Here is a 26,333-nt window from a genome sequence, read left to right as displayed (position 1 = left end):
CTAAAGCAGGACTAAAGCAGGACTAAACCAGTACTATAACATGTCAACAAGCAGGGTCTTAACCAGGACTAAACCAGGACTATAACATGTCAACAAACTAAGTCTTAACCAGGACTAAAGCAGGACTAAACCAGGACTATAACATGTCAACAAACAGGGTCTTAACCAGGACTAAACCAGGATTATAACATGTCAACAAACTGAGTCTTAACCAGGACTAAACCAGGACTATAACATGTCAACAAACTAAGTCTTAACCAGGACTAAAGCAGGACTAAAGCAGGACTAAACCAGTACTATAACATGTCAACAAGCAGGGTCTTAACCAGGACTAAACCAGGACTATAACATGTCAACAAACAGGGTCTTAACCAGGACTAAACCAGGACTATAAAATGTCAACAAACAGGGTCTTAACCAGGACTAAAGCAGGACTAACTGCATCTTGACCAGGACCAAACAAGACCTACATCTAGACTAAACCAGGACTAAGCTAGGACTGAACCGACTCTGTAACATGGCAACAAAGTTAACCAAAACTAAACAGGGCCCTTCTAACCAGGACTAAATCTACTAAACAAGGAATAAATCAGTTTTATAAGAGAAATTACCAAGGATTAAACCAGGACTAAACAGGATTAAATCAACTACATTCAAACCAGGTCTACATACTGGTTAAACAGACCAGAATTAGCACTAAACTAGACTAGACCTAATTAGGACCAAATAAGGACTAAACCAGGTCTAAACAGGGTCTAAACCATCATTAAACCATCACGTCTAAAACAGAACTAAACCGGGACTCGCCAAGGACTAAATCGCCACTGAACCAGGTCTGACCAAGACTATTTTTACCCACAATTCCTTGTAAACACTGCATCTCCCTTAGTCTGTTATCAGAATCAGCTGCTACCCCCAGGCATCGGCTCCCTGGTCATTTAACACTAGAAAAATGAGAAAAAGCTGAAACTAGCACTAATAAATGGTGTTTGAATTCGAAATGAGAGAATATTTGATCACATGTGGCGAGCTGCACTGCTGCGGGGAAACTGATGCTCGAAAAGTGACCAACAGCACATCTTAAAGTCCTCGGTTTCCAATGCAGAAAGCACTTAAGAACCTCCACTCTGTTAATTGGAGCCTGTGAACAAATTGACTAAATGTAATGAAGACTTATGGATCCGTCCGAGCCAAAATGGCGGCCGCAATACCTTTTAAATGTTAAGGTTTCTTGTCAAATGTGGAGCCAACTGCAATTAATCGATACTAAAACTAATATCAAAACTACCCTGAACAGTTTTAGTGTAATTTTGAGCTTCATCAGAACAAATATAAGACCATATGATAACATAAATAAAGTACTGTCATTTTGTTTATGAAAATGTTATTCTATTACTAACAAAGGAGCGTTTTTATCTTCATTGTGGTATCAGTATCAGTATCGATATTGAGTGAATTCATTGGTATCAAAAATCGAGTTTGAAATTTTAGTACTGTGACAACACATTAGAACAGAAGATAAAATTCACCCACAGTTGTAAATGATGCTGAATGCAAAACTGTGCCAAAGTAGCCAGATTTTAAAGTTATATTAAATAATTCTATGAGCTTAAAGTCCCTAATTTCATGGCAAGAAAACAAGAAAATTAATATAGGAATAACGCCACTCCCCAAATCTTAATGTTTTATGTAAAAATAATTAAACAAAGCAACAAAACATTAAAATTTCAGGTATTTCCAAAGATTAGGACATACAGATTTGAAAAAGTGAATTATAATTAAAGATTTGTCATTTTAATGCCGTGTTCACACCCGGGTGTCATGGCCGTCGAGTTTACATGCAAAGTCTATGGTGGATGCGCGTCTTCGATCCTGTGTTTCTGCGGCGCGTTTCCAAGCATCAGAGCGGGCGAATCTGGCGTTGACCTGACACATCTTGAACGTTCATGCATTAGACGCTCTGTTCACTCGTTGGACGCTCTGTTCATGCGTCCAAAGTGTCAAACCTCAGAGATGACAAAGCTGAACTTTTGTCATTTGATGCACCAATCAGAGACCAAGCTTCAGAGATGTATTAATTATGCTGGGCGCACTTAAAGACTAGTCATGGACCCAGACACGCCGCAACGCCGCAAAAGACACCTGACGTATATCCACAGCGTCTCTAATGCGCGGCGGATGCATCTGCCCTCAAATGTAAAGGCGTCTAACTAGAGCAATCCAACTGGAGGAGCCCGACTGGAGGAGCCCGACTGGAGGAGCCCGACTGGAGGAGCCCGACTGGAGGAGCCCGACTGGAGGCAACCGACGCGTTTTTGCCCCCGCGGTCTGAACGCAGCATAAGACTTTTAAAGAGTACTGTTTACCTGCATAAATAAAACATTACTCAAGTAAATGTAACAGAGTAAATGTACCTCATTACTACTACCAACAAAAGTGGAACTACAAAGTGTCGAGCAGAGTTGACACTGCAGTGCACAAGGGAGCCAATTTAAAAAGCACAAATCAGCTCACGGCATCTTAAACTCTCGGCGTCCGTAAGTACAGGTATCTGTCTGCTTTTCTTTCCCTCCTCTTTCTGACAGCATTTAATCTAAGATGGCTGCCACTACAATCGTCCAACTTTCTTCTCAAATAATGGTCCACGCCTCAGTGTCTGTTGATGTATTGTACTGTAAACAAGCGGTGACAGCTGGTGAAACGAAGCAAATAGCAGACAAATAGCACTCAAATAAAACAAGATATCTTTACTAGAACAGCACTGAGGAAGTACACATTTTAAAGGCTATTCCACATGCATTAGACCATACAGTATACTTAGGTTAAAGATGTAATGGGGAACTTTTCCGGTGGAGGTTGCATCATCTCGTTGTCTCCAGGGAGATGCTACTGCTTTGCCTAGAATGTTCCAGGGCGAAGAATTAAACCAAAGGCAACCCTGCTCATAGTAAGGATGCAGGTTTTTTAAGGCGTTATTGATCAGTAAAAAAATGCAAGAAGAATGCTGTGCTGTGGAACATTACAGGCAATGCAGTAACATCTCCACGGTAACCAACCCCCCACCACAGTATTGCATAATGCACCGTTATAAGGGCATGTTGACTTTTTGCTTATCCAATCAGTTCCCAGCATCCCAAACTAGGTCTCCCCATCCACAAATATGCTCCATCTCCAGATTCCTCCCTCTCTCTCACTCCTTTCCTATCTCCTATCTCCTATCCCCTAACTCCTTCATTAGGAACACAGAAAGCAGAAATTGCGTGCTGCCCGGCGTCGGATAATTGGCTCCCAAGGAAGCGAGGGTGGTGTCAGCGGGGAGAGGGCCAAACACAATCACCTGACAAGAGAAGAAAGGACGCCAAGCCCAAAAGTGGAGCATTAGACTCCGCTTCATGCATATCACAGGAATCTTGTTACCACTGACAGTACAAGTAACTGTCTCACGCAGTTCCTTAAACCACCTCTAGGGGGTGTTTACTTTTTCTGCCGTTTATCTTAATCTACAGTTCTATCTGGCAACATTTAGAAGATTTGTTACTATTCAAAAGATGGGATATAAAGTCCTATATTACACAAAATGGACTCTTGTGAGCTTTAAGTCATGTTGTAATGCTGGAGTTGTGTTTTGTTTCATTCACACATGTTTGAGTAACACTTTATTATTAGTCTGTACATCTCCAAAGCTCAAAATGAAACGCTCTGTTCCACCTTGTGATGTCATGAAGCGCTAGTTTTCAAGTTAACAGCTACTTTTTTACCTTTAGCTCAGTAGAAATTAATAAATCCAAGGCTGAAATGATCCAAATGAGTCTAGTGAAGGTGTATGGAGTTTAAAAACATAGTGGAGCACTTCCTGTATTACCTCATGACATCACAAGGTGGAACAGAGTGTTTTCAGTTTGAGAGAAGATGTATAAATATGCAGGGTTTGTGTGTTAAATGTGTGTGAATGAAAATTGCGTAATATAAGCCCTTAATAAATAGTATAATTTACATTGTGTATAATATGCATATTGAGTTACTCTAAAGCCAGATGCCCTCCCTTACCGATTTCAAAAACTTACAATTCATTTTCATGTTTTATAATGGATGTAGTGGATGGTGAAGTTATTGCTTTGCCTGGAATGTTCCACTGGAATGTTCCATGGCATTAAACTTACCCATCTCCATGGAGACAAGCAGTACAAATTACAGGTCAGATCTGCGGAGTGACGAGCCTACTCCTACAGTAAGAATGTATGTGTTTTCAATGTATTTCTTTAGCATTAAAACACCTCTAATTATCCTAGATGCAAAAGTTGAAGTATTGTGGAACAACATGGAGACCCTCTAACAGAAAAAAAGTTCCATAGTGCACCTTTATGTCCAAGCGTATACATCCAACTGTCTCTTTTGGGTCTGTGGACTAGTTTTGTTCCTGTTTTTTGTTCCGTCAATGCAGAGGAGGCAGCTGCTGTGGCTGTGTCCTGAATTCTAAATGAGCCCAGCCTTGATTCAGCAGTCTCTATAGAGAATACAACTACACCGGAAAAGTACGCAAAACTCACTGAAGCTACAACGCGAAACTGAAACATCAATTTTATTTTAATGAGTGGTGGTGCGCAAGCTGTGGTCTAGGTACTGACGGTGGTATGTGCAAAAGTATTTAGTCCAGTTTATACTTGGTACCTGGTTGGTACTATTGTCCTACATGGAAGTCTCAAGTTTATTACTGCTACTTCTACTACTACTACTACTACTATTACTACCACTATTATTATTAATACAAGCCTACAGCTGCTACAGTTTTCTTAATTTTGGGTGTAGTCCTGGTTTAGTCCTAATTTTGATGTGGTGAATGTGCAAGAGTGAACGCAAACTTAATTTTGTTTATATTTTAGCCCTAGTTAGTCACTTGTCCTGGTTCTTACATCAATTTGGTTTAGTTGTTGATAAGTCCGAAGTTCTTGAACCGGTTTAGAACTGCAAGTCTTGGTTTAGTTCTGGTTATTCTTGGTTTTTCCCTCCAATGATCCATTTTACGTTGATGTAGTCCTGTTTTAGTGATACTTTACTCCTGGTTTAGACCTGGTTAAATCCTGGTTTTGTCCCTTATTTAGTCCTGATTAAGTCTTTGTTTAGTCCTATAGTTTAGACCTACATTTGTTCTTAAATCCTACTTTATTTTATTGGTAATTAATCCTGGTTTTGTCCTAGTTTAGACATCTTCATTATATACCACATATATCCTACTTGTAAACCTACACTCTTTCCTATAGTTGTTGTCAAAACTTTAGCAATGATTTGTCAAACTTGTTGTACTCTGAAGGTTAAATCCACTCTTCCGTCGTGACATTTATCTAGGTACCGCGTGTTAGCTTAGCGACGCAGCTCTTGGTGACTCCTTTAATGAACAGGGAGACGCCCAATTAGCTCGCTGAATGGTTGTTAGCTGTCAGCGCTAATGCTAACACACAGATGGCCGCATTAGTCAGTGCTCCAGACGACTCGCACAATCCCAGCACTATGGAGAGGAATTAACCCTAATGCCCAAGACTGCAGTTATTTTGTATGTCTTTTGGGTCAGTTTTCCCTTTGTTTGCTGCACGCAGTAAAAGTACAAATAAAAGTCCAATAATGTACAGTTTAGTTGAGCAAGAAGTGATTGCTACTACGACTACTTCTACTAGGCCAACTTCAACGGCTACCACTACTGCCACTAGGCCTACTACTACTGTTTACTGTTATTAAATATTTCAATATTGCCAATAGAAGTTGTAATAATACTACTAGCTGCTGCAACTACTTTATATAATAATATAGATATGACAGGAGCAAGAGAACAGTTTGTTCTTAAAGTTGAACAGAAATTGGTAGGGTTTTAGTCCTGGTTTTGTGCAGCTCTTTTGGCCTGGTGTGCAGTGGTGGTTTAGACCTGGTTTGGTCCTGGTTTAGTCCTGGTTTAGTCCTGGTTTAGTCCTGGTTTAGTACAGTGGGATGTTCTTGCTCTGGCTGGTTTAGTCCTCGGTTAGACCTAGTTTAGACCTGGTTTTGTTCTCCTGGTTTAGTCCTGGTTTACATTTGGTTTAGTCCTGATTTAGACCTAGTTTGGATCTGGTTTAGTCTTGATTTAGATCTGGTTTAGTCCTGGTTTAGTCTTGATTTAGACCTGATTTAGTTCTGGTTTAGTCCTGTTCAGACCTGGTCTAGTCCTGGTTTAGATTTGGTTTAGTCCTGAATTAGACATAGTTTGGATCTGGTTTAGTCCTCATTTAGACCTGGTTTAGTCCTGGTTTAGTCCTGGTTTAGTCCTGGTTTAGACCTAGTTTAGACCTAGTTTAGTCCTCATTTAGACCTGGTTTAGTCCTGATTTAGTCCTGGTTTAGTGCTTCTCTGCAGTGGTCAGTAACCATCCGATGTTATTCTGAAGCCAGAGCTCCATAACACGTCTAAGTGTTGTATAATATTGTTTCCTGCCTGTAAAACAGACACTGCAGACTGTATAGCTCCATCTGTCACTGCGCTCTTAAATTCTCACACTTAAACTATGCTAACGTCAGTCATTGCTTGTACACTTGGCTGTGGGGACAGTGGACAGACGGGGAGCAGAGCAGGTGCTGCAGTCACATCAATGCTGCAGGCCCCAGGTGTGTCACATGACCACTCTGTTTCATCTGCTGTGTGCGGAGTGCAGAGCGAAGATACGAACACAAGGGGTCTGCTAATGGGCAGGATTAAGGACAAACATGGACTAAAGCAAGAATAAATCAAGAGTAAAGCAGGACTAGACCAGGACTAAACCAATCTACAATTTAAAAAAATCATGAGCTTCAATAATAAACAGCAGAATGAAACACCTTAGTACTTTAATTTGCATCTATAATGAGTCATAGAAGTTATTAATTCAACCTTTTACAGCTCAAATCTCATCATAGAGCCAAAAAATTACAAAAATCTACCAGTAGCGCAAAGAAAATGTATACACGATTAATACTGACCCCCCAAAAATATTGAACGATAAGTCGATATAGTGATTATCATGACAGATATAAACTAAACCAGGTGTTAGTCTGATTTAGACAGGGATAAACGAGGGCTTAACTAAGACTAATCCAGGGCTAAACCAGAACTAAACCAAGTCTCAGCCAGGACTAGTTATTTATTTAACTGTGTCTAAACTAGGATTAAGCCAGGACTAAACTAGGACTAAACCAGGTATTAGTCTGATTTAGGCAGGACTGAGCTAGGTCTTAACTAGGACTTAACCAGGACTAAACCAGTACTAAGTCAGGACTAAACCAGGACTATGCCAGGTGTTAGCCTGGTTTAGACAGAACTAAACTAGGATTTAACAAGGACTAAACCTAAGACAGGTCTAAGACAGGTCTAAACCAGGTTTTAGCCTGGTCTTAGACACAACTACAAAGACATAAAACATATAAATACTGTAATAGTGTAATAGTGCCCTGCAGTCTTACAAGAGAATCACACAATCACACAATCACAAGACACAAAAACCAGGAGGCGCTCTGGGGTTAAAAGTTTAAATTAGTCAAAAGAAGTAATGATCATATTCTTATTTTTGTAAAAAAAATCAGCTTTTATAAAAAGTTCTGAACATGTGCCAAAAATACAGTTCTAATTGTTAAAAAGATGTTCTTTAAGATGGGACACTTACATAATTATTAAAGTAGCACTACAGACATATTATCATTTTTATGAATGTTTTGTCCATGTCCCACAGGGCGACACAGAGGTAACACCACAGGCAGGTTAAAATGTCTCAAAAATGTTCCAATGCTTGTGATACAGCTTCTTTACAATTGATGTAGAACTGTCAGTGTTCTGAGCTACACAAAGAACTGAAATAACCTTTAAACTAGAAAGTTAAAATGTGTTGACCTGTGAAATACAGTTGGCTGCAGTTTGTCTAGCCCCGCTTAGAGGAACACTTTATATGGGCCATAGATAAGCGCTGGTATGCAGCTGTCACATGTACCTCGCACATTAAAACAACGGAAACTATATGTTCCCCAATCAGAACAGGAAGTGAGCAACAGGACGCCTCGGTTACCACAGCAAAACAAAAGGTCGTATTGAACGCTAGACAGAAAGAAAGAGACAGAGACACACACAAGCATTTTAATCCAAGTTATGCTAATTTATGGAAGGAGGAGGCTATGAAATCTAAATGACATGGGAAAAGATGTGTCCTGGTTTGACTGCAAGTTTACTATGTTTATTTTCCAAATCATGAATCAGTTTTTAATAGCCCATATAAAGTTTTGTACTATAATAAACCAGATTGTTTGACAGCCACAAGAGCAGATGGTGTCACAAGACTGGAAACACAATAGAAAGTGTTACTTAGTACTTTGAACCACTACAAATGACACACAAAAGTACAGAGGCAGAAATGACAGTGAGGGGGGTATCAGTATCCCGTTCCCTGGACCCGCTCAGCTCCTCTGTCTCCGACCCAGCTCTTCACGACCGGTACGAACCTCACACCTTCCGACCCAGCTCACCTCTACCAGTACTGTTCACCTCATCTCTGACCCCGCTGCCCACAATCTACTCCTGGATTACTGCAAACAACCCCGCTCTCAACTATCTGATCAATCTACCTTCATTCGCTCATTTAAAACCTGTAAAATAAACATTGTTAAACTGTTCCCCGAGTTCTATCTCTTTGGTCGCACCTGTCAGTCGTTACAACAATAACAGACAAATCAGGCGTCTTCTTTCCCCATTTCTAAGCGCCCGCTCCCTGCTAGACTAGTGGTGCGGGTGGGAAGGGAGCGTTCAACCTTTAACCTTCAACACCCTGTCTCCGGATTGGCTCTTTGGTTGCTATGATACTCGCCAACGGAATTCCAAATGTGCAAATCAGCTCCAAATTCGCCTGTATAACCGCTAGCCTCAGTTAGCTCCTTTTGACTGAAGCCGAACACTATGGGTGACGCTCACTTAGTCCACTTCTTTATACAGCCTACGGTGTCACTTTATCTGCGTATCTATGTGTGACTTATAGATTTATCGATGGCGGTGACATTGGTAATCAATACAAACATAACACAATGCAAGGTTACATTTCTGCCCAAGATATACACACATACACACACAATCCCATCCTTTACAATTGTCTAGAGTCTGTCGTCACAGTTGTTGTATTATTACCATTCTGCATCTGATATTTCTCAATAAATAAATAAAAAAGTAACAAGTAAAGTGTTCCTTACTGAAAGCAGCGATAGCCAAGATAATAGTGATGAGGATGGACACCCAGGACACCCACAGAGCCTTCTTCCTGTAGCTCTGCGCTTCATGAGGCTTCAGACGCATGCTGCTCTCCAACAGACCTGGAAATGACAAGGTAGTAAACACAATGGACCTATCTCGCAATGATAAATGGACGGAGAACCAATATTTTATGGCTATACTTTCCATTTGGAGGAATAATGTCTTTATCTATCTAAACATCACATCAAAATTGGGACTAAACTGGAGACTAAACCAGGACTAGGACAAAAACAAAAGTCTAAAGTGAAAACTAAGCAGGATCAAACCAATCTGATCTAGAACTAAACCAAATCCAACTAAATTAACCCTTAAATGGGACTAAAACTAAACACGAAACACCAAATTCAATCAGCGCAGTACTTGCAAGCAGGGCCATTCAGACATTTGTGATTTTCTACAGAACGTAACGCTTTACTCCGCTTGTTTTACATTCACAGAGGCTACACAGCTGTCCAATACCTGCCTCCCAAACTGGTCACGTGATCACAGCACCAAAAATGTGCGTCTACAACAATGTAACGTCCCATCTGTCACGCTTATTAGCTCAAACGCATTAGTCTAATTGAAAACAGTCTGCCTACACGGTTGCACAATTTTGATTAAACATCGTATAATCGTATTTTGGAAGCAGTGATGTAGATTTCGTCTAAATTATGGGAATATTTGTGATCTGGAAAAGCATAGGCACTTCTTCCGAGTATAAAAATAAACCACATAGCACAGGTTGAGTAATTAAAGTGAACATGGTGGTGTCATGGGAGTGACTTGAGGCAGCAGTGAGGCTGGTTGTGTGACGAACAGCAAAGCTATAGAATAGTTATTTCATTGATTTATAAGGAACTTTCCCCAACGATAACGTCACAAAACTGTTTCAAAACAAGGGGAAAAGCGGCCTAATGATAAAATTGCATGTGTTAATGTTATGAAACAGAATATTGACCAGAATATTTTTGTTATAACCAGTTTGACAAAGCCTATACACCAGTTTTTTCCAGATAATACTGTGTTGTATATTGGAGGGATTATTTCTCTCGCTCTGTAGCAGCTGGAGGAAGTGTCTGGGGTGCGGGAAGTCTGATAGTCCCTGCTTAGACTGCTACCCCTGCGACCCGGCCCCGGATAGGCGGAACAAAATGGATAATTATTAGTATGAAGTGCTAAAAACTAACTATAGCCTACTTACAATGTTGCCAAGCTATTGCCAAATACAAGTATACACTCCCTATTTGACGATAAGTAGACATATATACACCCTATTAGACCATATATAGGCCTATATACACCCTATTAGACTAAAAGTAAGTCTATATACACCCTATTAGACCATATATAGGCCTATATACCCCCTATTAGACTAAATGTAAGCCTATATACACCCTATTAGACTATAAGTAGGCCTATATACACTCAATTTGACTATAAGTAGGTCTATATAGCCCCTATTTGACTATAAGTAGACATATATACGCCCTATTAGGCTATAAGTAGGTCTATATACCCCCCATTAGACCATATGTAGGCCTATATATCCCCTATTAGACCATATGTAGGCCTATATACAGCCTATTTGACTATAAGTAGACCTATATATCCTCTATTTGACTATAAGCAGGCCTATATACCCCCATTAGACTATATGTACGCCTATATACCCCCTATTAGGCAGTGAGTAGGCCTATATACCCACTATTTAACTATAAGTAGGTATATACACCCCCTATTTGACCATAAGCAGGCCTATATACACCCTATGTGACTATAAGTAGAACTATATACCCCCTATTAGACTCTAAGTAGGCCTATCTACCTACAGATGGATTTGCAATGTATTATTTTGGTTGCCAGATTAGTAAACTAAACTGAAATGCTCATTATTAACTATCATATTGTTCATTTTGGGGGGGATTAAGTGTGCCGCCTCTCCATGTAGGACAACACAGCCTACACCTCCTAGTTCATTGTTTCCAGTTGGAGCAGTAGATCTACCTGTCATGTCCAATGGCTTCTCCTCGCTCTGATTTCCTCCGTCCAAAAAAAGCCAGTCTTATGATTTATTAATAAGTTTAGCTCCATCTCTGTACTGCCTGTCTGTAGCACATTTATCCAGCCAATCAGATCCTCTGATTTGAGCAGCATCACCAGTAACCAGCTGGAACATGTCTTTTACGCACAGAACTTTGGATGTTTCTTTGACAAAACGCAAGCCTTACTTACCACTGTCTTCAATACTGTCTGTGATTTTCATCTCCTGGTCCATGTTGAAGCCCTCTGGTTGAGTTTCTGTGCCCGGTGGAGGGTGCTCTTGGGCGGGTTGCTGTTGCTGGGTTGTTTGGGTGAGTGAATCCGCTGCTGGTTCGCACTGCCCGTTGACTGTGGCCGTCTGCGCCGCTCCTCCTTCTGCCGGGATGGGGATGGGGGTAGTTGTGGTGGTAGTAGGGTCCGGAGGAAGTCCCGAGTCCGTCATGTTTGTTTCTTTTTTTTAAAGTTTTTTTTTTCTTTTTTTTTTCAGAGCAGAAGAACTCGGAAGATGTCACACCTGGATGCGAGGTGCGAGCGTTCACGACAGCAGCGCGCCCGGAGGAGAGAGAGAGGAGAGAGAGGAAGAGTCCGAAGATGCGGCGCTCAAGATGGTCAAGTGAGAGAAGGAGAGAGGAGGAGGGCGGAAACGCACAGAGGCGCAACAATAAAAGCCCCAGACTCAACTTTTTTTTAACCTTAACGCCAATATTATTTTATTACAGCATGGTTTTGCAGTCACGTTTAAGCCCTTGGACAAAAATCTATTAGTTTTTATTACTTATTTTCATCTGAAATTTGTCAACTGGACAAAAAGTTGTAGGAGTGAAGCTGTTTTGCTGCTTATCCAAGCGGCTTCTTCAGTTCTGGTCAGATTACTGCTGCACACTGCCTTATATCTGTGTGAAGTAATAAAACCAAGAGACATAAACAAACGAATGTAGTCTACTCCATTCAGTGTAGTGAAGAGTGCAGTGAGAGAAACTAAACAGCTACTCCATAAAAGAATGTACCAACACTGTCGAGAGAGCAGCTCAGGACCCCAGTCTGCTGTCCATTTACATCTCAAAGACACTAACCACTCCTTTGAAGATAGTGAAGTTCAGATCTTAGCCAGAGGAAAGAATGTTTGAGAGAGGAGTTAAAGAATATATTTTTGTTAGGAAAGAGAATCCTTCCTTAAACAGGAGTTGGAGCCTCAGACATAATCTTCCCCCCATAAATAATCGCATGCTCAGACACAAAGCAAACAAAAACAAAGGGAATGTTTGTGTGCGCCATTAAAGTTTGAATAGGGCTAGAAGTAGAAACTGTAAACAATAGGCATTTACAGTTTCAGCGTCGTTAGCTCCTCCTTTCAGACAGATATAAGGCAGTGTCCAGCAGTAATCTGACCAGAACTGAAGAAGCGGCTTGGGTGAGCAGCGAAACATCTCAACTCTTACAACGATTTGTACAGTTGACAGAGTTAACTTCGGCTTTTGCTCTGGATCATACCTGAATGACTGAAGGATTACATAGATATTAGGCCTGTAAGCTACCCCCAAGTTTGGTAGCCATCTAAAGACGGAGTTCAGGGCCAATGCATAAAATGTTGACTTTGCCAGTCCACTGCACAACAACAGGCTATGTGTCCATATGTGTCCATGTTATTAAAAAAGCAGAGGAAGATATGTTATGTCTTTATCCCAGTTGAAAAAGTCTAGAGGAGCTTGGAGTAGAGACACTGCTCCTCCACGTCAAAAGGAGCAGCTGAGGTGGCTCGGGCGTCTGTTCTGGATGCCACCCTGGGGAGGAAACCCGTGAGAAGCTGGAGGGACTGTGAGGGGATGTCTCTCGGCTGGCCTGGGAACACCATGAGGTCCCACCGGAGGAGCTGGAGGAAGCGTCTGGGGTGAGGGAAGTCTGAGAGTCCCTGCTTAGACTGCTGCCCTCACGACACAGCCCTGGATGTGAAAGTCTAGATTTGAATTGCACCATAGGGAAAAGGCGTATGAGAGAATCGAGATGAAAGCATGTATATTAGTAAGAAAATAAACTTCAAAAGATAAGATAAGAAAGATAAGATAAGATAAGATAAGATAAGATAAGGCAAGATTAGACAGATAGTATTTTCATTTTGAGAGACAGGAAGTCGTTCGGGTGTGTTCACCAACTTGACGCAGACTTTGCGCACAGTGGAGCCAAGGCTGAAAAACCAAACCAACAACAAGAACAAGAAACCCCCAGCTCACACCGCGGTGAGACTCTAGCACCTGGGCTCTAATTATGACACTGCTGACGGGGCTCACGAGACCTGCTCCCCACCACACGCATGCGCATCCTCCTCTCGACGCTCAGGGGGTCCCAAGAGACACCCCACCCGCCCCATCCGCCCAAGTCCCGTCACCTGAGTCACGTACAACACGCAAATGGCAAAAAAAACACCACACTGATGCGCCTCACGTACTCTCTGTCACCGTTTGTCCACATTTGAAGCACTTCTTTCTTTGCTTAGGACACACCCAGAGCAGCATCGGAACATTGTCCACTGCGTAAAACAAATGCGCAGGAGACGGGGGTGGCCCATTGACAATAAAGGGGGGTCCATTTTAGATAAGGATCAGCGCGCGGAGAAAGAGCCAGCTGTGCTCACATTTGAAGGCAGGTCCATGGGGATTCTGCAAACACTACATTTAAAACCACCAAATTCATGTAGCCCAAGTCTTCTGAATGAATCAATAACCTACATTGGTTTTGAATGAAGTCTGTGTTGTAAAATAGCATGTATTGGAAACTTCTTGTTAAATGCAGTTTAAAATAGACCTGCGTGATGCTTTCTGCGTCAACAAAGGACTTCTCTGAGCTTATATTTGCTCACGAGCCGCCTGAGACACATATTCTGTCTGTGTTATTTTGCATTATTAGTGAGGGAGAGATAAAATCAAATGGAACTTCTGGTGTCGGTGTCTGGCGCCATCTTGTGGTAGATGTGGAGAACTGCAAACGACCCAGTGTATATGTTTTTAATCAATAAATCTAATTCCATAACTAGCTAAATAGGCAAAATACATAACTAAAGCAAGCCTACAGTTAATTAGTTGTACCTTATGTCATTTCATTTCTCATTCTTCTTCCATCCTGTGGTTTAGTTGACTTTTCAAATGTTATTTCAAAATACAGTGATTGTTAAATAAAATAAATAAGTAAATAAAAAAATAAAAAAATAGTAATACAAATTTTAAAATAAATAAAAAATAAATAAAAAATAAATAAAATAAAATATGTATCTTAATGTGTGCTCATCTGTCCAGGGACTGCAAATGGAAAGTAACAGTAGTCTGGTGCTTTTGTATGATGGTCCCTGCCAAAATAAAGAAAGAAAGAAATTAAATAAACTGTACAATGTAGAAATATGCTACTTTAGAGAGGCCTTCATCCAAACATATTCATGCAATCTCTATTCATTATGTACATGTAGGCTTTTATATATTACTTTAATGTTTCCAATCAACTATAAGTCATTTAAAATACTGTTGCTGTGTTTAACCCATGGTACATTTTTGGAGAAAAATACCATAATACAGTGATTAAATAAACAGCACCATGTAGAAATAAGTTTGCATACAGCTAAAAAATATGTATTCACTCTATGCATTCCAAACATTTCTGTATCTGTGTGCACATGTACGCTTTCATTTTTATAATAATAATAATAATTATTATTATTTTTATAATTATTTGATTTGTTTAAAATAAAAACAGTGATTACATAAACTGTATATAGACATAGGCCTACATCTAAACATTGAGGGTATATTCATTATTGTTTGTATTATTTTATTGTGTTTAGCTATTATTATTATTATTATTATTATTATTATTATTATTATTATTATTATTTATTTTTTTAATGTTTATATTACTTTTTAAAATTTTAATTGTATTATTTTAAATTCAAATCGTGGTCATATTCTGCGCATTTCTCTCTCCATCCAGCAGGGGGCACGCCTCGCAGCCTGTCCCGCCGCAGCTCTCCTCTTTCCGGCCTCTCTCCCCCGCTCCCCCCGCTCTCCCTCCCGGTGCAGGAGCCGTGCCGTCGGGCTTGGCTGCTGCTGAGGCTGCGCTGCTGCTGTGTGGGAGCGTAATGGCGGTACACCGGGGACCCTCCACGAAATGGCTCTTCACCCGGGAGCAGCTGGACAACACGCCGTCCCGCCGCTTCGGGATCGAGGCCGACCGGGAGCTCTCGTACCGCCAGCAAGCCGCTAACCTCATCCAGGACATCGGCCAGAGGCTCAACGTGTATCCCTTAGCGAAAAAACAAGCGGTTGTCTGGTGTTAGCATCGTTAGCTTAGAAAACAGCCGGTGTAGCTTCAAATGTATACTCACAATCATCACATACAAGTCTGTTTCATAAATTAGACGTTTCTGCGCAATTAGTACCACAACAAAAATCTAAAAAAGTCAATCTATTTAGTTTATTTTGTGGTTTTTATTTAGGCGACGTCTTGCGGCCTAGCGGCTAGCTTAGCTTTTGTTCATGCGCATATTCTTTGTTAGCGGCGCTTCAAATAAAACAGGTTTCATGATGTCCAAAAGCATCAATTGTTAAACATTAAAATCGTGTCTTTAGTTGTATTTTTCAGCCTTTATTTTGTTGTTAACCTGATGTATTTGTCAAGGTTTTATTTTCGTCAATATGGCAGACGCTTAGCTGTCTACGTAGCATTAAATTGAGCGAGTTGACGTTTTTAGACACTACCATTTGCCCATTTTTTCATGTTAAAATCCTTAACTTTTGCGTCCCCAGCTCTCAGCTGATCATCAACACTGCTATAGTTTATATGCATAGGTTTTATATGATCCATTCGTTCACCAAATTCCACAGAAATGTAAGTAATATCCAAAGTTACCGTTGACATTATCGTTAGTACCAGATCTAAGATGTTTTTCTTTTTCAGATCATTTCGCAAACAACGTTATTCCTTGCAGCAAAAGTAGAAGAACAACCCCGCAAACTGGAACATGTTATTAAAATAGCACATGCCTACATTTACCCACAAGAGCCTCCCATAGACGTAAAGAGCAATGTAAGTATACTATGGTTGTGTGGTATCGAGTTACACTAAAGGCAACATGGCGACTGTGGGAATTTGGCTTGTTTTTGAGTATAGAGCGTGTAACTAAACCAGTAAATAATCTGATGCCAAGGGTTGCATTGCTCTTGGTCAAATTAGGGTTGCACAATATCTCATGATCAAGTCAAAATAGCATTTTGAATTGGCAGTTATCAAATTGCAAAGGCTGCTATTGTCAACATAATACAATGTACTTTGCGATAAACAAAATATTAATTTAATTTTTTTAAAATATTAACTTAATTTATGGCAAATCTTATTGCAAAAATAAAAATGGCAATTACATTTATCCTAAATTGTGCCACCCTAGTCTGAATTAATAATGCTTTTTCAGTTAAAGTCAAAACAAAGGCTGCTCTGAATGTTTTAACACTGCGTTGAAATTGATGAAGTAAAAAGCTATTTCTAATAACATGTTTGTTTTAGGCATTCCAACAACAGGCACAAGAGCTAGTGGCACTGGAAACTATAGTGCTACAGACGCTGGGTGAGTTCTGTAGTAAATACACAGTGATTTATGTGATAATAGAGATCAAGAACAAACTATTTGTGAAACTGATCACCCAAAACAATGTAAAGCCACAGCTCCTGAGACACTCCTAGTAAATGCATTTATCAAACTCTATTGTCAGAATACTTGAACCCTTAAAATTTGAAAGTCTCTATTGGTTTAACATTGGCTTAACTTGTGAGTTTAAGCATTCACAATCTCTGTATATAATCATTTGTAAATTCTATTAATAGTCGAATTTCAAGCTCATACATATTGTACATTGCCACATTTGTGTTTCCAGAGATAAACATGGAATTTAACAATAATATACAGCAGTGTCACTGCAACAGTATCAATAAACAAGATAAAATTAAATAGTAAAAGAAAAATTATGTCATCTGGACAAAATGTCTGCGTAATCCCTCAGTCATCCAGGTCTGATCCATAGCAAATGCGAAAATTAAATCTGTCAACTGGACAAATTGTTGTTGGAGTGAAGACATCTGGACAAAAGTTTTAGAATGAAGACGTACACTGAAACTAACACCTTTTTTTTTTTTTTTACTGTTTCTGTTTGTAGTTCAACAGGCATAACCGACAAAGTGTGAACTGTGCCCAAGTCATATTTTGCATAACCGTTCAGGTCCCTAATCGGTGCTCTTACACCTATGAGCATACTGGCTATCACTGTTCTTTTCCTTGTTTAGATTTAGGTTTGAGGATGGAGTTATAAACAGAAGCTAGGTAGATGTCTAAGGCCTTCCATTCCTGTTCAAAGATGGATCATCTTTCCTAACAACAATAGCCTCTTGAACTCCCCTCTCAAAGTATTTATTTTCTTTGGCTAAGAGCTGTACCGCACTATCTTCAAAGGAGTGGTTGGTGGCTTTGAGCTGGAAATGTACAGAAGATTGGGGTCCTGAGCTGCCCTCTCGATTGTGTTGGTACAACCTCTTCTGGAGTGGCTGTTTTGTTTCTCCAATATAACACTCACTACAGTCTTCACTACACTGAATGGAGTAGATCACATTTCTTTGTGTGTAGCTCTCTTACGTCTATCAGAGGGCCTGTTTTGGGTCTCCTCAAGCAGAGAGGGCTTTCTGCATGTGCTGTTCTTACCCTCTGTGCTTGTAGGCACCACTTGAGCCCTGTGTTGTAGTTGGTGCATGAATCGAAAAGCAGGTATTGGTTGGTGTGTGTGGGCTTCGTGATTACTTCTACCTGGAGTTGCCGGTCCTCCTATAGCTACTGCACAATCTAAGAAGCCAATTTGTTCTCTGTCAAGCATCTCCAACATGATCCAGATGAGACAATGATTTCCTTTGATGTGATCTCTCTTTTTACTTGGATCCTTGCATTAGTAAAGAGGCAGCAAGGAGGAGACTACTGCAAGGTACTAAGTTAAAAGGGAGAACCAAACTGTCACCTGACCAGATCTGCAAGCTTTTGGAAATGTGTTTAAATACCAAATATTTTCAGTTCAGAGGAAACTTCTACAGGCAAATCCACAGCTGTGCCATGGGCTCACCGGTCTTTCCTATTATGGCTAACATTTATATAAGTTTAAACGGAATGCATTGGCCTCCTTTCCAGGCACTCCACCCATGCACTGGTATCGATACATGGATGACAACTGGACTAAATTCAAGATCTGGAACCCTTTACTGGACATAAAGGGGATTAATGTCGTGGATCCAAACATCAAGTTTACACGGGAAGAGGCCAAGGAGAACAAATTGGCCTTCTTAAATTGTGCAGTAGCTTTAGGAGAGGACCACCGGCTCCAGGTAGGAGTCTTCAGAAAGCCGACACACACCAACCAATACCTGCTGTTTGATTCACACCATCCACTGCAGCATAAACTGAGTTATTTGAACATTACAACACAAGTGGTTCCTACATCCTCTGGATGATTTTCAGACAAAATTTTTTTTGTCTATGTCCAACCTAGAAGCACTTTAAGACAGAAGCTGGTTCACCCAAAGGACAATCTCTTTTCAGACAGATTTAAGGCAGTGTCCACCAGCATTCTGACCAGAACTGAAGAAGCCGCTTGGAAAAGTCTTCACTCTGAAACTTTTTTCCAGTTGATAGAATTAGAAATTTTCTTTTGCTGTGGATCATACCTGGGCGACTGAGGAATTACACAAAGACAGATTTAACCAGCTTGAAAGAAGAAATAAGACCCGCTGCCATCTCAGATGTAGAAGTCAGGTTTTAATGGGTTTTTTCCCTTAATCTAATTAAATCTTTATTTCAGGTTTTGAAATTACTGTAGATCATCCTCACACAGATGTGGTGAGGTGTACCCAGCTAGTTCGAGGTAACTTACTCATCTCTACTCCAAAATGCTAACACAATGTTAACTTTCTGTGCTAACCTTGAGTATTTCTTCCTTTTCCAGCAAGCAAGGATTTGGCACAGACTTCCTATTTCATGGCTACCAACAGGTTATTATCCTGTTCCTCTATTGCACTGTATTGGCACACTATAGCTTCCCCCCTCCTGTGACCAATGCCCTTGCGCCCAGGCCTTGGAAACCCCGCTGGGGCAGTACTGGCCGGGCTGCTGTGCGGTGTAGTGTACAGGGGCTCAGTGTTGGTGCAGAGGGGAGGAACGCACATGTCCAGTGTAGTGGTGCTATACCTCTCCAGATTGTTTGGTACAGAGTGCATATGTCTAAGAAAACACATTGGTAGCCTGAATATAGATTGCCGCTAAAGATTCTTAAACTTTTAGAGCTAACGGTAAGTATAGCCTACAGTCACTTGTACTTTTTCCTTTTTTGCTTTTTTCCCCCGAAACCTCAAAAGCTTACAAACTGTACTGCAAACATCAAGTGTGTGGACTTCAGTAGTTTGTAGAAAATTTTAGTTGGGATTAGGCCTGTCACGATAATGAACATTTTATTAGTCGCTAGTTGTTATCTGAACCACAGACTGTAAAACACATGATTTAAGGCGTTTTAGAGCATGAAACAGTGGAATTATTGAAACTAAATGGCCTTTTTTATCATCAATATAAACTTTTTCTCTAGAAGACTAGAAGACAATTAACACAATTTGACCTTTATAATACGGTTGAAAAGATGTTTTTTTTTAAATATGCAAAGGAAATCATTTTAGTCAACTAACCTGAAAATATTGCTGACTAGTCGACAACTATAATAACCATTAGCTGCAGCCTTGATGGATGGAATCGTATTTTTGGTAGAGATGGATTCATATCGGGCCAATATTTGCTTTTTTTGATGAATCCGCCATCTGCCTTAAAATTTCAAGCACAGGCTGATATTTTGTTTTAGCTGACCTGCTGCCTAAAGAATACACATTTTAGTTTGAAAACAATAGGTAATTATGCAAAACATGATTGTTCTGTTGACTGTGATAAAAAGGGCTGTAGGTGAGTTTGTTGTAAATTAAAATTACATTTGTGCAGAGGTAATCAGTTGCTCTAGATTCTGAAACCTGCGTCGGCCATGAAAAAAAAAAAATCGGTCGATCTCATATTTTTGTGGCTTAATATTTATGGTGTTATGGCCTCGTCTTTGCACTAGTGGCAAACTCTCCTGTAGTACAATATAATTATGAAAATAGTTATAATAAATCACTGACTTGTGTAGATGCTTATTGTTTGTAGTTATTGTTGCAGATCCTGTTTTTAACTCTGTTGGTCAATTGTGGGATTATCCGCTTTAGGTTATTGTGTCAGTCCAGACAGTAGTTTCAATACTATAGTTTAATGGAGTATATTTTTAGTGGCTGTATACTTCTCTCTTAAAATGACCGTGACAGGCCTAGTTACTCTTCATAACTGTGTGCATATTGATCACAGCTTTGTCAGTGAGAACAGGGAGGACTTTGGTCAAGTTTAAGCAGAATGTTTTCCAATGTTTGAATCTGAAATGAATGGATTAACATGAGAAGTGCATTATCGTTTGACATCATTCAGTTTGACGTTAAAATAAAATGTGTTGATTCAGGACAATATGACAGATTCTTCCATTTCAGTTTCATTTGTGGTTAAGTATTGCCAAAAATGTGAATATATTTTATGTAGTCATCTTCTAAACTGATAATTCAATTCATTCAAGTAACTCTTGTTGGAAAGGAAAATGATCTGGTAAATGACTTGTAGATGCAGTGGTCATGTCCCGTAACCCCATGTGCAGCGGCTTATGAGTGTTTGCAATACAGTTTGTGTGCTAAAGCTCTAATTCTACAAATTTAACTTTAGAAAACTATTTGGCCTTATAATCGTATTGTTTCCTCATTCTTACGCACATACCTGAAACAGCTACTTTGCTTTTCTGTTTACATCTATGTTTGGGGGGAATTGTTTACATTTTGTTAGTGCATTTAATCTTTTCAGCATCAGTACAGTTTGAAAACCTTATAGCAACTTGTAGTCAGTGTGCTAGGCCTTATAGTCCTTCAGTATTTTAGCATCCGGAAATCTGTATTTAAACTCCAAAACATGGAATCTTTGAGAACCACCTCCTTGAATGAAGCAGACATTTTAGGAACACATTTTAACCAAACCTAGATTTATAATTCCCAAAGGAGTGAGGTAAGGGTGTGTGGCTGTGTCGTGAACTTTGTACTTTAAGATTATGATTAAAAGCTGTACTTTGCAACTTTTCTGGTAGAAGGGTCACCTGCTCCTGTATAGGGATGTTATTGCTTTGCTTGGAAGGTTCCACAGTATTGAATTAAATACTGGTGCATATCCTGTATTTCTACAATTACAGGTGTTAATTTTAACATCATAGATACTGTGGAACGTTCCAGGGAAAGCAACGATGTCTCCATGGAGACTAGCAGGTGGCAGACCCTCTACCAGAAAGTTTGTATTATGCACATTTAACCCATGGTGCATTCAAATGCAATAAAAAAATAGAAAACATATTAGTAACTCTAAAATGACAATAAAGTAACTTAGATGTAAAATAAACTGTTGTGACTTAAACCCAAATCTAAATTCCCCCCTCTCTGTTTTTCCCCTCTTGCTTGCCGTTGCAGTTTGCACCTGACCACCTTCTGCCTGCAGTACCGGCCCACCATCGTGGCCTGTGTGTGTATCCATCTGGCCTGTAAATGGTCCAACTGGGAGATCCCTGTGTCCACCGACGGGAAGCACTGGTGGGAATATGTCGATCGGAACGTCAATCTGCAGCTGCTGGACGGTGAGACACTTTAACGCTGTCCTGATGCTTTTGGCCTCAGGGTTTTTTAACGGGACCATGTGCAGGGCATCAGTACTGTAGGCCTTTAATCACCCATACTTCAGGTAACCCGGTTATTCTAATGATTTATATGGACCACAGCAGTGTGTGTGTAGGGCCTGGCTTTTTAAGATCTCGCCGGACTTGTTATTCAAGAGTTATTAATAACATTTGTACTTGTATCCATTTATCAGCCTGTCACAAAAATCACTATACTGACTTATGAATCAAGATAAATATTGAGACAAATATTGAGCTGTAATTTATTCAATGTGTATCATGAGCACTTGTGGGAAACTTTTAATATTTGAAGTAGATGGCACAATGAGTCACAGATATTTGTCCATTTAAATTACAGAGTTTCATTCAGAATGAGGTCTCAGTGTATTTCACATCAAAATGTGTTATTGTGACAGTGAAGTAGTGCTGTTCATTTCTAGCTACTCTAGTAAATGTATTTGATTATGTCCAGTCACAAGTGTCTTCTATGGCCGCCCTTTGATCCCATTCATTTAGTGCAGTGTTGACGGGACTCTATCGATCGACCCTTTTATTGACGAGCCACACGCTGTAATGTAATCAGGTTTAATGTGAAGTGTGGCACCGTCCTCAGTCCTGCCCTCGGCACAAATTAAGCGGTCTATGGTGCAATGTGTGTTATTTTAACACTCTGTAGTTCATCAAAGGTATGATGTAGTCTCTGGTTTAGTCCCTCATTTTCCTGTTTTGTGTTTCAGACCTCACTCATGAATTTCTTCAAATCCTTGAGAGGACGCCCAGTAAACTGAAGAGGATACGAAACTGGAGGGTAAGTCTGTGCTTATGGACAGTGTTCATTTTGACAAAAACATTTTATGTAGTGAAAACCTGCCAACCCTGTAGTTAAGACGACATTTTGAAATCATGGGATTTGTGCAGTAGTTAAGCAAATCATATTTCACTGTTCAATTTTCATATTTAACACATTTTAAAGGTGCACTGTGTAACTTCCCTAGATGTGAGTCTGCCTGCTTTTCTCCATGGAGATGATTTAGCTTAGAATGTTCCTCAGTATGGTATTTACAAATACAGACCTGCTCTGTAACGGCATAATCTGCTTAAATTAATGTAAAACTGTGAGACATTCCAAGCAAAGCAGCAGGCTCTTTTCACCATACCGTCTGGCTACTCCTAGGTGACTCAGAAGTACAGATCTTCACTGGTATTAGCAGTCGCTCACTAAAAAACAGAAAGCTAAAAGTTAGGTTTTAACACGATTAGAATCTTCCTTAGAGATATTTGTGTTTATAAAGGTCAGTGCTTGTCTCTAAGCTAATGCTAACATAAATTAAATTAGTCATATTAAGGTAACGTTTGTGGGGTTATTTCCTTATTAGTTTTCTTAAGTTTGTTAGCTTTAGTTTAGAGCCAAAAACACCTGCATCTCCAATGAAGGTCTTAACATGTTGTCAGTAGCAGATCAGTAGATTGCGATCTTATCGAGCTATAATATTTTACATACCTGCATAGATTGAAGCAACTATAAGTGAAGATCGACCTGGCTACTTCGTGTAGCTTCAGACGTGTGGAACAGTGAAAAGGGCCTGTAACATCTCCATGGAAACAACAAGACCCTCCACATTTAAAACGAGCATAAACAAAAACATGATGTAATTTACTACTAATTATTTTCCAGAGTTGCTTAACTTAACTAAACTGCCAGCGTAAAAAAATAAAAAACATTAAAGGGGTATTTTCTGATGTGTTTTTTCATCAAAAACAAAGCTGGAGTTGTTTTATTTAGACACATTTAACACACACCTTGGGACACCAGTTTCACCTTGTGATGTCATGTGATAATACAGGAAGTGCTTCACTGTCTTTTTAAACTCCACACACCTTCACTAGAATAATTTGGATGATTTCAGACCTAGAACTGCCAATGTCTACTGAACTAAGGGAAAAGGAGCTGTTAACTTAAACTACCACTTCATGACATCACAAGGTGGAACAGAGCTAGAAATGTAGACAGACTAATAAAAAGGGTTATTCAGACATGTGTGAATAAAACAAAACACAACTCCAGGTCTGTTTTTGATGAAAAAACAAATCAGAAAATGGCGTAATTATTAACATGTCTTACAGCTCACAAGACTTGATTTTGTGTAATATAGGAGCTTTTTAAAGAAGCATAAATAAAGACATGATAAACATTAAATGCTTCACCTTTAACTACAGGCATAAAGATCTAATGTACCTGTTTTCCAGGCCTTTCAAAATTCCAAGAAGCCAAAGACCGATGGACAGTCAGTGGACAGTGCCTCCTCTTTAGACAGCCTCTCCAGCTCCTTCTTCCCCTCCACTTCCGACGCGGATTTGCACTCCTTGAACTCTTTAACTGCCCCCTTCGCCTCCTACCAACCCATGAGCGGCGACGCAGCAAAGGCTTGTGGGTACGAGCAGTTCTCCCAGCCGCTCCACTCGGACTTCACTTTGATCAAACCTGAAAAATCGTCAAAACACCAACAGTTAGGAGCCAATGGAACCACTTTTTCTAGACCGCAAAAGGTGTTGACACTTGAGAAGTACAGAGAGAAGCACGCGCCCGAACTAGCGCTGCAAAATGGTTTAAAAAGTGAAACTGAAATGTACCCCGCCTTATCACCCATAGCAACATCCCACCATCACCACCATAAGAAACGCTCACAGGCGCACCCCAGTGGGCAATCGGGAGAAGGCAGACGGGAGAAATCCAGCTCCAAAAAGCCCAAAATCTCCCACAACTTCGCAGAAAACGGCTCGGCGTCAAACGAGGAGCTAAAAATGCGAATTAAAGTATCTTCAGAGTCAAAGGAAAAACACAAAGATCACCATCGACATTCGAAACATTCACACCAATACGCAGTGAACGGGAGAGGCGCCATGGACACTTTAATACGACCACAAGGGGCCGACGTGAGCGCCGTTTCGAGGAAGAGGGCTCATGTTGACGGCGGTAACCATAACAACCATCACCACGCGTCGAAAAGCAGTCGGAGTTCAAAAGCGTCTATAAATTCCCATTTTTCCGACGCAAATCACGGACATGACGGAACCAACGGACTTCTGCCTCCTAATGGTCAACACACTGATTACAAAAACACTTTCGATATGCTGGACTCTCTACTAAGTGCCCAAGGAATGAACTTATAACTCACAAAAACACAGTGTTGATAAGATTTTAAGGTATTATTGATTTATAGAATTAAAGAGATTTTTATTTGTCTTAAGTTATCTTGAATTTCGTGTCAGTCGTGTCCACGCGCACTGATTTTAATTTGAAAAAGGTGATTCTCGTTAAAAGCTGTCGATATATGTATATGCATAGAGCTGTGTATTACTACTAGCTTGTAACACGAAACTTTAAAAAAAAAGACTTGCAGAAATGCTAATTGGCGATTTTGAAAACATTTTGAACCTGATTTTAATGTGCATGTTTTGAAAGGGATGTCATAGCTAGAGTATCACAGCGCGTTTACAAGGCAGTCTCTGTATGTTTTTTGTACGAGTCGTTCCACTAAAATCTCAGGTCTTGAACTTTTTTAATTAAGAAGAATCCTCCTTCTTTGGGTTGGTTTTACCCGTCATCATTGCGGGCAGTTGTAGTTGTAACGCCTGCCGTGGAAACTAAACAGTCTGCTTTATTTAAATCTTTACAGGATAGGCAATACGATACAAGCTAGTATTGCAAACTACCAAGGCTGCAGACGACATTGCATTTAGCTCAACAAAAAGTGCATTTCAATTCTTGGCTGAAATCGTAACTATAAAAGGCCTTGTAATAATCGTATCTTGTCAATTGCTACTCAATATAATGTTACGAAAAAACTCAAAAATATAAAGATGTATATACGATTAGTTCAGTGTATCATGACTTCTGCAGCAGACTGTGTTGATGATTTGTGTATTGGAAGCCCAAATAAAGGTGTTAAATTAATTCTTCAAAATCACATCTGGACTGTGTGTGGTGTTTTCGATGTATTTCCTAATTCAGTTGTGCTTTTGCCCATATCACTCATTTTGGTGCATTCTAAAGCTTTATTTTAATCCTATGAAAATTGGACAAGAGTTGCTCAATTACTTGATGAAGTAGTGCACAACAAGCAGCTGGTTGGATAAACATGTTAAAACCTGTGTATGTAGTGTTTTTAAAGCCGCACAATGTAACTTTTCTGACAG

At 40.0% G+C, this 26,333-nt stretch overlaps 2 protein-coding genes across 4 annotated transcripts in view; one reads left to right on the top strand and one right to left on the bottom strand.

Moving 5' to 3' along the window:
- The window catches only part of LOC117384630 (transmembrane protein 163-like), a 66,548-nt gene extending 54,673 nt beyond the window's left edge, over window positions 1–11,875 (bottom strand). Inside the window, exons 1-2 of the mRNA XM_033981814.2 lie at window positions 11,497–11,875; window positions 9,222–9,341 (exon numbers count right to left, since the gene is read on the bottom strand). Coding sequence (XP_033837705.1) covers window positions 9,222–9,341; window positions 11,497–11,746 — 370 coding nt within the window. The 5' untranslated portion in view covers window positions 11,747–11,875. The remainder of the gene's footprint in view (window positions 1–9,221; window positions 9,342–11,496) is intronic.
- Window positions 11,876–15,327: 3,452 nt separating this feature from the next.
- ccnt2b (cyclin T2b) lies at window positions 15,328–26,101 on the top strand. 3 transcript variants are annotated; one of them, XM_033979187.2, is made up of 9 exons: window positions 15,328–15,582; window positions 16,092–16,173; window positions 16,243–16,371; window positions 16,846–16,906; window positions 19,173–19,235; window positions 19,317–19,362; window positions 21,934–22,097; window positions 22,874–22,944; window positions 24,384–26,101. In XM_033979187.2, the coding sequence occupies exons 1-9, from the start codon at window positions 15,425–15,427 to the stop codon at window positions 25,305–25,307; spliced, it is 1,698 nt and encodes a 565-aa protein (XP_033835078.1). In that variant the 5' UTR covers window positions 15,328–15,424; the 3' UTR covers window positions 25,308–26,101. The 3 variants fall into 3 exon arrangements, 2 of the variants coding, with proteins under 2 accessions (XP_033835078.1, XP_055083221.1); XR_004542292.2 differs by lacking the exons at window positions 22,874–22,944; window positions 24,384–26,101 and having other exon boundaries at window positions 15,331–15,582; window positions 19,317–19,659; window positions 21,934–22,063; XM_055227246.1 differs by lacking the exons at window positions 15,328–15,582; window positions 16,092–16,173; window positions 16,243–16,371; ... (1 more) ...; window positions 19,173–19,235; window positions 19,317–19,362 and adding an exon at window positions 19,421–19,659.
- The last annotated feature ends 232 nt before the right edge of the window (window positions 26,102–26,333 follow it).

Source organism: Periophthalmus magnuspinnatus, chromosome 2, assembly GCF_009829125.3.
Source record: "Periophthalmus magnuspinnatus isolate fPerMag1 chromosome 2, fPerMag1.2.pri, whole genome shotgun sequence".
Classification (NCBI taxonomy): Eukaryota; Metazoa; Chordata; class Actinopteri; order Gobiiformes; family Gobiidae; genus Periophthalmus; species Periophthalmus magnuspinnatus.
This window is presented reverse-complemented; position numbering and strand designations above follow the sequence as displayed.